General features: G+C 37.6%; 1 protein-coding gene and 1 pseudogene across 1 annotated transcript; both read right to left on the bottom strand.

The window, feature by feature from the left end:
- Positions 1–948: 948 nt before the first annotated feature.
- Positions 949–1,953, bottom strand: LOC132226549 (olfactory receptor 6C2-like). Its single transcript, XM_059681151.1, has one exon. It carries the CDS (start codon positions 1,951–1,953, stop codon positions 949–951), a length of 1,005 nt encoding a protein of 334 aa, XP_059537134.1.
- Positions 1,954–9,516: 7,563 nt separating this feature from the next.
- LOC132227713 (elongation factor 1-alpha 1-like) lies at positions 9,517–11,253 on the bottom strand (annotated as a pseudogene).
- Positions 11,254–11,524: the final 271 nt, after the last annotated feature.

Raw genomic sequence — 11,524 nt, 5'->3', positions numbered from 1 at the left:
TTTATGGCTGTCTGAGTAGTAGATCCCAATAGTAAAGACATAATGTCTATACCATTAAAATTAAAAGTATGGCCTGGCCATTGTGGCTAAGTGGTTGAGCATTGACCCATGAGCCAGGAGGTCATAGTTCCATTCCTGTCAGGGCACATGCCAGGGTTATGGGCTCCATCCCTAGTGGGGGGCGTGCAAGAAGCACCTGATCAATGATTCTCTCTCATCATTGACATTTCTCTCTATGCATCTCCTTTCCTATCTCTTTAATCAATGAAATAAAATAAATTAAAAAACATATTATAAAAATATTAACAGAATGTATTTCTAACAATATTTGAGGATGGGTCATAATTGTACACATGTAGCCAAATTAGAACTAACTCTGAGCATTGCTCCCTTAGTAAGTGGCAGGAATAGTTATGTGATACTTTACCTGTCAAATCAGATGACAGCTGACTGGAGTTGATGTAGAGGAGAAGCTTTATCAAACTTGCTGTGATAGCCTGTTCTTTGGGTGAAGACTATACTAGAGATGTAAGATCAAGCTCATTCATTATTGACATGAAGCTTACAAAAGTATTGAAATGTGGACATCTGGCCAGTATGTGGAGAACAGGTATGGTGGATCAACTATTGAATATTTGCATAGCGCAGGTCTAGAAACAGTGCACATCACTTCCACATCTATTCTGTTAGCTATAATATAGGCTACTTAGTCACATCTTACAATGTACAAATATGGCAGAAAAATGTGTTCTACCATGTTTCCAGGGATAGCAACCAAAATATTTGGCAAAAACAGAAATTTCTGCCAAATAGTAAACATAAATACCTCAGTATTTAGTTTTAATGGGGAGTAAAAATTGAATAGTCAGGATTCACAGTAAACAAGTCTAACAACAAAGCGAGAATGTCGATAGGGCTAGAGAATACGTCATGCAGAGACAAATAATATTAGAATCTTGGGGTTTTCTGCCTATTTATCCTTCCTTTTATTGGATTCACTGACTCCTTTTTCCTCTGCATCTTTAAGAGGAATGCAATCTTTTTAATTGAGTCATCGAAAGCTTGCTTTACTTGCTTGTTTCTCAGGGTGTAAATAAAGGGGTTCAACATGGGTGAAATGGAGGTAACAAGGAGTGAAGTCCCTTTATTTATAGCTACCTCGTCCTTGGCTGAAGGTTTGACATAAATGAAGATGCAGCTTCCATAAGTAATGGAAACCACAATCATGTGGGAAGAACACGTGGAAAAGGCCTTTTTCCTTTGCTGGGCAGAGGGAAACCTTAGAATAGTCCTGATGATATAAATGTAGGATAGAACCACACATATGAGGGTCATGATGAATGTCAACACAGCACACACGATAACCATCTGTTCTATCAACCAGGTGTCTGAGCAAGAGATCTTCAGCATAGGAGATACATCACAGCAAAAATGATCAATGACATTTGAATCACAGAATTCCAGGCCCAAACCCAGACTGACTGGTGGGAGAAGGATCATCAGTGTTGCTACCCAACAGGAGAAAATGATGTTCTTGCAGACTCTGCTGTTCATGATGGTGGTGTAATGCAGGGGTTTGCAGATGGCCACGTAGCGATCATAGGACATGGCAGCGAGAAGAAAAAATTCTGTTACTCCAAAGAGGTCTGTAAAGAAGACTTGACTGACACAAGCATTATAGGTAATGGACTTGTCCCCTGATAATATGCTATATAGGAATCTGGGAACACAGGCAGTTGTGAAAGAAATTTCTAAGAAGGAGAAATTTTGAAGGAACAGATACATCGGTGTTTTTAGGTGGGAATCAATCAGAGTGAGGGTGATGATGGTTAGGTTTCCAGATATACTCAACACGTAGGAAAGAAATAGAAAGATAAACAGCAATATTTTCAGTGGAGTATCATCGGTCAGTCCCAGCAAGATGAAGGTTGTTAGTGTAGTTTGGTTTTTCATCCTTGATTACTGTCTTTTGCACATTCTGCTTCAAATAATAAGACTTTATATGAGGAACTCCAGAGCCCTGGTCATCTTCTAACCTCAAGAGAAGTAAATCAGAGAGTGATTCCTAGCTCAGCGGGGAAGTAAGCTTATCATACATGGCAATGTTTGATTACCTCCTGTGTCACATAAACTGTCTGTTCATATTTAAATCACATATTCGCACTGCTGCTTCTAATTACAACTCAACTGTAATTGGTGTAGGTTTGACATATTATATTATAAACATCAATGAAAGCAGGGCCTAAAAATTGCTGTTGGATCTACTCTTCTTACTTCCCCCTACTTTCTAGAAGTTGCTTTGGATCTACTATTCTGACTTTTCCCTACTTCCTAACTCCAGAAATGCTCCTAGCAGAAAAGTTCCTAAAAAAACTAACACTGGCCTTTGTTAAGAAAATCCTTGCACTAAAATTTACATGTGTATTAGCAGTTCAACTGACAATGAATGCTTTTCACATAGTTTATTCTGTTTCAACTTATCCAGTGGAGTTTCTCTAAGTTGTGTTTAAAATATTTTTATTGCATGCATGCTCTTAAAGTTTCATTTAAATGTGTCACAATCCAACCTTTTTGACGTTTTCCTCACAGGAAATTTATTTCAAATATATGTATTTTATATCATTAATATTACCCTTGGCTATATTTTACTTCTACTGTTAGATTATCTATATTATACATTTTTATGTTTTTTAGGATATCCTAGTGCTAAAAAGAAATTTCCCCCCAGCTTACAAGCAGAAATCTGGAATTATATTCTCTGGTTAATTAATTTCCTTTTAAATCCCTTTGACAGTGAAAACCCCAATGTCCTTTAACTATCTGCCGGGTCCAGCCTGGCCGGGTTGTTACCTGAGAGTAGGGCTGAGAGGTTTAAGAAAAAACAAGACAGATTTCAGAGAAAAATAAGACAAGAACAGCGGGGTTTGGGAGGACCATAGCTGCTTTCTGCTAATGGCTAATGGCTAATGGCTAATGGCAATTTTATTTTCGCTTGCTGCTACCTTTATACAATTCTTTCTGGGCGTTCCTCCAACTTCATGTGGCTGCAAGCCAATCCGGGAGTCACGCCGACTAAGCAATCTTAATACACATTGTTTTATTCTCAAAGTTCCTTGACATCTTTTCCTACTTTCTTCTACGTCAACTCCTTTCCTGACCTTTCCTGAGGACCACTCACCTGTGCCAGGGGAACAGGCGGGGGTGCCCCTACCCTTGCTCAACCCTATTCAAGGGGAGCAGGCAGGGAGCACCCCGCACCCTTGCTCAACCCTAGCGCCAGGGCCATCCTCAGTATGGTCAGTCAGGATCCCCACAACTATCTGGTTTGTTTCCTCAAAAAATTAAATATGGAACTCCCATTTAACCCAGTAATCCCATTTCTAGGAATATATCCCAAGAAATCAGAAGCACCAATAAGAGAGAATATATTCACCTTTATGTTCATAGCAGCACGATTTACAAAAGCTAATATTTGGAAACAGCCTAAGTGCCAATCAGCAGATGAGAGGATTAAAAAACTGTGGTACATCTATGGTTTCATTTTCCCTCTAGATTTTGAGAGCCCTTTTCCCATCAGAACTTTGTAGTTAAGACCAGAGCTTGAATATTGAATTTTTTCTTATTGATGTTTTTCCATTATTTCTTTCTAAACACATTTGACAATCACATATTTTCATTCCTCATTGTATGTATTTACTTCAAAATTTGTGACAGACAAATAAGGGAACATTTGCAGTATATTCATAGAGCTGAAGAGCAATATCTTGATTTTTTAATGTTTTGGGTCAGCCTATTTCAGCTTGAAATACACACTACTACCCATTAAAAACATCATTTAGCAATATCAGGTTTAACAAGGTTTAGCAATTTTTCAAACATACTATAACATTCTCACTTAAATTTTACCTCCTTGATAATTGTCTTCTCTGTCATATTAACTACTTATTCTTAAACTCATGAGGTATTTGCATCATTTAAACTATTCTAGCCAACATCACCACTAGCCTCCCTCTTGTTTCAATCATTAAACAAACTTCAGACTTATTTAACTCAAGTTCTCTTTTGCATATAGTAAACCGTGAACTTATGAAAGTCTTTACAGCTTACTTTCTACCAACTCACATTATCCTGAATTTCTTCCTATCATTTTGTCTAATTTTTCCATTTTCCTTCATAGCTCCTTTTCCTTTTCTAATTTGTTGGTGCACCTGAAATATTTTTTCTAGGCAATATCTCTTTTGCTCTGCCTTCTCTCTAGGAAGTTCTACTAAATAGGGTGATTTCACGTAGGCTGATGATCCCTACATTTACATCTGCAGGAAAATGTTACAATATTCTGACTTCAACTTATTCTTCACATCTAGATCAGACTTAGATGGTTTGATCTTACACTTTTCCTTTTTTTCCATCTGAGAGTCCTTGAGCAATTTGATTAATTTCCTTATCCTGTGTATTTTGTTTGTGTATGTATGCGTGCAAACTTCAGATAAAATAACATGTACATATTAGTGTTATAATGAAAGATTTAAGTAATATAGATAAAATATGTACAACTGCATCTGGGATTAGGCAACCACTCATTACTATTCTGTATAGGGCATTCGTATTTTGTTACCTTATGACTTCCTATTGAGAGTCCTCTCGATGTGCATATTTCAAAATTTTTAGTGTGGCACTCATGACTGTGTTTCCTTCCCTGTCAATAATAAGTCTCATTTAAAAACATTATAGATTGTTCTTTTTTTTTTTACTTCCATTTTTAGTTGTCGGCATGTCTTGCCATTTCTGTTATCTTTTTAATTTCTTCCTTTTATTCTCTCACTCACTACACTACTTTTACTCTCGGTGTCTTTACCTCATAGCTGAAATATTGCAGAAACATGTTAACATAGGATTAACATATATCTTTGCTTTCCCATTCAGTATTATAAAATCAATGCAATTAGAATCATTTTTCTAAAGCCCAGATGTGACACTCTCCCCTATGTGTTGTGGATAATATTTTTGCACTGATATTTACTCCATACTGTGTATTTCTCTGAAACTCTTGATCTACCTCTCAGTTAAATGGAAGTTGATTAAGTTTGGCTTTAGGTAAGAGTTGAGGAGAGGAGAAAAAGGAATGCATTAATGGGTTTGAGTTTCAAATGCATCAAGCATTTAGGTAAATAAAATATTCCAGGTAATAAATGTTTTATTCAGAATAATGAGTAAGAACAAAATTTCTCATCCTTAGAGAATTTATAAAATTACTTTTTCAGGGCATAAGAGAGTTGAGGAATAGGTTAGAGGATTTAGTGGTTATGAATAAGGTCTCTATGTTTGGTGATGTTTAGTGTCTTCCAGTAACATGGAGCAGGAATTGCAGAAAGATAGAAAAATTAGATAGATTTCTGCAATTTCTTCTCCTTGTATTGATCTAAGGGGAACAATAATTAAGTTGCTCATTGAACACAGGCAAAAAAGCCTTAGAAAATCACATAGTCTTCCCATTCAAAAGATTGGTATAGAATTAGCGAAAGGGTGTTCTCCTGTCTAGTGTGACATGAAACTAAAGACAAACCTTAGATACTTGACAAATTTTCCTGCACTGCAATTTGCCACAGTAATACTATCGGTGTCTTATATCTTATACAGAGAACTACTAGATCTTAAGAGTAACATGGGCAAGGGAAACAAAAGATCCAAAGCTGTGATGCACATGAATAGATGTTTGAGTACCAGAACAGAGGGTGGATACTGACATCTTTACTTCTTATCACATCGAAATGATGTAATTGTTCCAGAACCAAGCTGAACCTGGGTTGAGGAAGGCAGCACAAATACATGAAGATGATTCACTAGCAGTGGTCTGCAAACTCATTAGAAAACAGAGCCAAATATCAACAGTATAACGATTGAAATTTCTTTTTGAGAGTCAAATTTTTTAAACTTAAACTATATAGGCAGGTACATTGTTATTAACTTAATTAGGGTACTCCTAAGGCTTAGGAAGAGCCACACTCAAGGGGCCAAAGAGCAGCATGTGGCTCATGAGCCACAGTTTGCCGACCCCGGCACTAGAGTGAGGTGGTGGAGTTTGGTAGAAAGGGAAGACTGATATTATGTTAATGAAAAAATATTTCTTTTTTTTAGAGTGAAATGGAGTTTTGTAACTGAAACATTAATTTTAATTCTTTCAATCACTTTTTTTGCCCTCATTATAAAACTTAAGCTTCTTATTAGCATTTGGAGAGCTTCCTAATATTTCTGCTATCAGTCCATAAAATTTCCCTCATTTCTTGTTTTTTTCCTACTAGGGTACTTGCATTGGCTCCCAGCAAGAGACAGTATATCATAGTGATTAAGAGCATGCCCTATAGAGTCGGGCTGTTGGTGTCATCTCTCCTGATTCAATTTGCTTCCCTAGACTTATCAACTAGCGGTTTCCATTAAAGGCGATGCTTAAAATTACCTGTGGAGATTCTCAGATGCTGGTCCTTTTGTTTTTACAGATCTCTGCACTTGTAGTCTCTAACTGCTCTATCCCTATTTTAAGTTTTGGTTTAGGCATTAATTCCACCAAGAATCTATCTATAACTTTTTAAGATAGATGTGTCTTTTCTTCTTACTATTCCCATTGTAGCCTATGATTATGATTTATTATTGTCTGATGACTAAATTGTGAAAGTGTATAAACAAATTTTATTTTGACATTGTTTTGTCCCAAGCAGCAAGCTTATCTCCAGGGGCATAGTAAGAGTTCCTTAAAAGTTTGTGGAAATCAAGAAAGAATGACTATCATATTTGCCATATTTTATTTAACATGTGTTTTAAAGGTATTTTAGTCTCTGGAATAAGACTGTGGCATTCTCATTTCCCTTTTCCTCTTTGGGTTCAGTGTCCTCCATGATATTTAGTTCATGGAATCATTGTGATTGTTGATTGCTATAGTTCACCAAAGTGCCTGGCAGGAAGTAAGTTAAAGCTTTCTCTCCTTTCACTTCCTCCTCCTCCCTCCCCTCCTATAACCTGCTAAAATGCTTATGCTAATGTGTGAGGGCACTAATCAGTGACCACTAAGCTATTGTTTTTTCTGCATCGTTTTGTTTGTTGGTTAATCCTCACCATGGAATATTTTTTCCATTGAATTGTACAGAGAGTGGACATGAGGGAGGGGTGGTAAGTGAGTGAGAGAGACACATGCATTGGTTGCCTCTGGCATGTGCCCTGTCTCAGGCTTGTGATGAACCTGCAACCCAGATACCACCCCTTTACCAGAAATCAAACCCCAGACCCTTCACTCTAACTGCTGAGCAGCAATGACTAGGACAGTTCCTGCATTCTTTATAAAGCTTGTGAATGTTGGTGCCTCTTATGACCTGTTCAATGTGCTGTGAAGAAATACTAAGGGCAGAGTCTAGAGACTGCAATTTTGAACATGAGGCAATAGATACTTCCCATTTCTTTCTCAACCCCATTAACACTTAATTACATGGGCAGCTAGTTCCCTTTGTAAATAGTAGTAAATAGTCTATGTCTTTGGTTTTCTCTACATTTCAAAGAGAAAAGAATTTTCCATGAGAAATTTAATTAGTTTGATACATTAATGGCTTCACTTATTTTTAGCAATTTCTATCCATAAGAAAGCTACAGGTGTGTTTTCCTAAGGTCTGGTGAATTGAGGCAAGTTGTTTCAATGAAGGCAGTAACAGATAACAGCATTAGAGAGCTAGAGACAGAGAATTACCTATGGTTTACAGGCCTCTCTGGAGAAAAGGAGCACTAATCTAGACTGAGGGGGAGAAATAATTAGCTGCTAATCTGGTACCTTTTTAGATAGGGTCATATAGGAATTGACATAGTGAACCAAACTGAGAAAATTCTTAAGCTCTCAATACTTCACTGTGGCATGTTAACTCAGAGCATTGTTCCACTTTCTTACACTCACGTCCTTTTCCAATCACCAATACCAAAATTTAAGTGGTACCAAATCACTGAAATATAAGGTTGTTTTTTAGAAGATTTTTAAAGATGATTTCTGATTTTTCTGGAAAAAGATTTTTACACAGTGAAGGAAGATTAAGATGACTTTTATTATCTCAGGCTCTTATGGATGTACGGGGGACCTCTGTGTGGATAAGTAAAGGGCCTTTTGTGACCAAATTCAATTTTGGTATTCTGTGATACAAAAATTTAAGTGAATGTTCTGGTAGACTACTTTCATTCAGGTGAATTTTCTATTTAGTATACTTACAGGAATATTTGCAATTATAATGAGTTTATTGATTTCTAATAACAACATTTCTGATAATAATGCATATAATATTGCTATGAATACTCATGCATTCATTCAGAAGGCATTTATTGATAATCTGTGATATGACAGGTAGTGCTACAAATATTAAGGATAAAGAGTGAGCAGGTACTGACCTCTCTATAGTGATGCCTGTAATGAATATTTCAAATGAGTATAATCCCTTCAGATTTCTTTTTTATAATACAAACTAACATTATAAATAACTATTTTATTTTTCAGAGATACCCAATATTGCCATCTCTGATTTTTAAAAAGATTAGTCATATTTTGCAGGACTAAAGAATTAGAGCTTTGAATGATGAAAGAAACTGAATTGCCAAACAAGAACATACTTACTCTTATGGAAGGTAATCCTGGCTTCAGGTGACTGTTTAATCCTGGTAGTCCTGAAGGTGCAACTGAAGGTATAAGTTGGGTCAGTTAACGTGCCCAAATGCTCCTCTCATGAAGACATACACATTCATGGATAATTGTTTTCTAGTGGAAAGTGCCAAAAGACTCACTAAAGATTCCATTTCATTTTAAACCCAGGGAACAATTTCTTATTTTGGAAAGTAAAAATAAAAAGTCAACTATTTTAAATGTCTGAGAAATATAAGGTAATTTTTAAAGAAGATTTTGAAAGAGATGATTTCTGATTTCTCTGGGAAAAGATTTTTACACAGCGAAGAAATATTAAGATGACTTTTATAATCTCAGACTCTTCTGGATGCACAGGTGCCCTCTGTGTGGATAAGTAAAGGGCCCTTCGTGGCCAAGTTCAAACATGACTAATGATTTTAATATGCACTGAATTTTGGCAAAATACCTATAGGGAGCAGTGGGAATAGTATCCTTGGAGACAATAAGATGCAACAATTTTAAGAGCCACATTCCAAGTGCAGAACAATAATTGTATGATGAAAAGATTTCTGGCTACTCCTCAACCCATACATAACAAAGTGTTAACAAAAGACAACAAAATTGCTTTCTCTGCATTTTCTATGAAAAAAAAATTCTTGAAAGTATTTGGACCCAATTTCTAATCCGATAACTATACATACTTTCTCAGGGTAAAAATATATGTTTGTATCACAATTTTTCTGTATGTATTCTTTTTATGTGTAAGCCATTATCTAAGAAAGCTTCCCATATTTCATTATTAAAATTTGTATATTAAAAATCTCATTTTTAATAAACATTATTGATTTTTTTTATTTAAATCCTCAGAAGAAGAATTTCTTTTTTTTTCTCATTAAACTTTGTTATTTTAATGGGTCTCTAAATTCTGTGACATATTTTTGGTCATGTTTTTTCCATTAAAAAGTACTGATTTTAAAAACTAATAACTTAAAAACTGCCACACACACAAAAGTAGTAAATGGTCCACAAAACATTCTCCTTTCTTTCTGAAGGTTTTATGATGCATTGCAATCACTCACCAGTCTTTTACTATTAAACTTAAATGGCCAACTGAGACAAACAGCTCTGAGAGTTCTTCCACCACTGATTAAGACTGGGGTGTCAGATGTGGGGAATAATATTCATTTAGCCTTCTGAGTTTCTGGGCTGACTTGGTGACTTTGCCAGATCCAGCTGCCTTCTTGTCCACGGCTTTGATGACACCCACAGCAATTGTCTGTCTCATGTCACGAACAGCGAAACGGCCCAGAGGAGGGTAGTCAGAGAAGCTCTCAACACACCTGGGCTTGCCAGGAATCATATCAACGATGGCGGCATCACCAGATTTCAAAAATTTGGGGCCGTCTTCCAGTTTTTTTCCCAGAACGACGACCAATCTTCTCCTTCGGCTCAGCAAATCTGCAAGCAATGTGAGCGGTGTGCCCATCCAGCACTGATCTGGCCTGGGTGGTTCAGGATGATCACCTGAGCCGTGAAGCCAGCTGCTTCCATTGGTGGGTCATTTTTGCTGTCACCAGCCACATTGCCATGGCGAACACCTTCGACAGACACGTTCTGGACGTGGAAGCCCACACTGTCCCCATGAAGAGCTTCACTCACGAATTCATGGTGCATTTCAACAGGCTTCACTTCAGTTGTAACGCGACTGGAGCAAAGGTGACCACCATGCCGGGCTTGAGTACACCAGTCTCCACTCGGCCCACAGGAATAGTACCAATGCCACCAATTTTGTAGACATCCTGGAGGGGCAGACAACAGGGGTTTGTCAGTTGGTGGCGGGATGCAATCCCGAGCTTCAAGCAGTGTGGTTCCACTGGCATTGCCATCTTTACGGGTGACCTTCCATCCCTTGAACCAAGGCACATTAGCACTTGGCTCCAGCATGTTGTCACCATTCCAACCAGAAATTGGCACAAATGCTACTGTGTCAGGGTTGCAGCCAATTTTCATAATGTAGGTGCTGATTTCTTTAACAATTTCCTCGTATCTTTTCTGGCTGTAGGGTGGCTCAGTGGAATCCATTTTGTTAACACCAGCAATCAGCTGTTTCACACCCAGTGTGTAGGTCAGAAGGGCATGCTCACGGGTCTGTCCATTCTTGGAGATGCTTGCTTCAAATTCACCAACACCGGCAGCAACAATCAGGACAGCATAGTCAGCCTGAGATGTGCCTGTAATCATGTTTTTGATGAAGTCTCTGTGCCCTGGGGCATCAATGATGGTCACATAATACTTTCTGGTCTCGAATTTCCACAGGGAGATATCAATGGTGATACCACAATCCCGTTCAGCTTTCAGTTTATCCAAGAACCAGGCATACTTGAAGGAGCCCTTCCACAGCTGAGCAGCCACCTTCTCATATTTCTCGATGGTTCTTTTGTCGATGCCCCCACATTTGTACGTCAGATGGCCAGTAGTGGTAGACTTGACGGAATCTACATGTCCAATGATGACGATGTTGATGTGAGTCTTTTCCTTTCCCATCTTGGGTTTGAGTTACTGGTGGTTTTCACGACACCTGTGTTCTGGCGGCAAACCCATTGCAAAAAAGCAGAAGAGGAATTTCTGATGTAAAACCCACTTAATATTAGAATTTTAAAGCGTATTGCCACATTTTGCTTCCAATGTGTAATACTGCACTATGTACACACCATGTTTGGGTCTCTGTGTCACTATTGGCATTGTGGGATCTGAAGGAATCCCACCCTTATTCCTTGTTTGAGTTTTGAGTTACCACGAGAGCAAAAAGTAAGCAAGTAAATGGAGATTAAAATACAAATTTTATTATGGATAGAAACATTTAAAATGTGGCTATGAACATCC

This window comes from Myotis daubentonii, chromosome 2 (genome assembly GCF_963259705.1).
Source record: "Myotis daubentonii chromosome 2, mMyoDau2.1, whole genome shotgun sequence".
In the NCBI taxonomy this organism is placed as follows: Eukaryota; Metazoa; Chordata; class Mammalia; order Chiroptera; family Vespertilionidae; genus Myotis; species Myotis daubentonii.
The sequence above is the reverse complement of the archived record's forward strand: the minus strand, read 5'-3'. Positions and strand labels throughout refer to the sequence as shown.

Excerpts from the sequence above, each read along its gene's own strand:
- LOC132226549 (XM_059681151.1), bottom strand. The coding sequence starts at position 1,953 with ATGAAAAACCAAACTACACTAACAACCTTCATCTTGCTGGGACTGACC.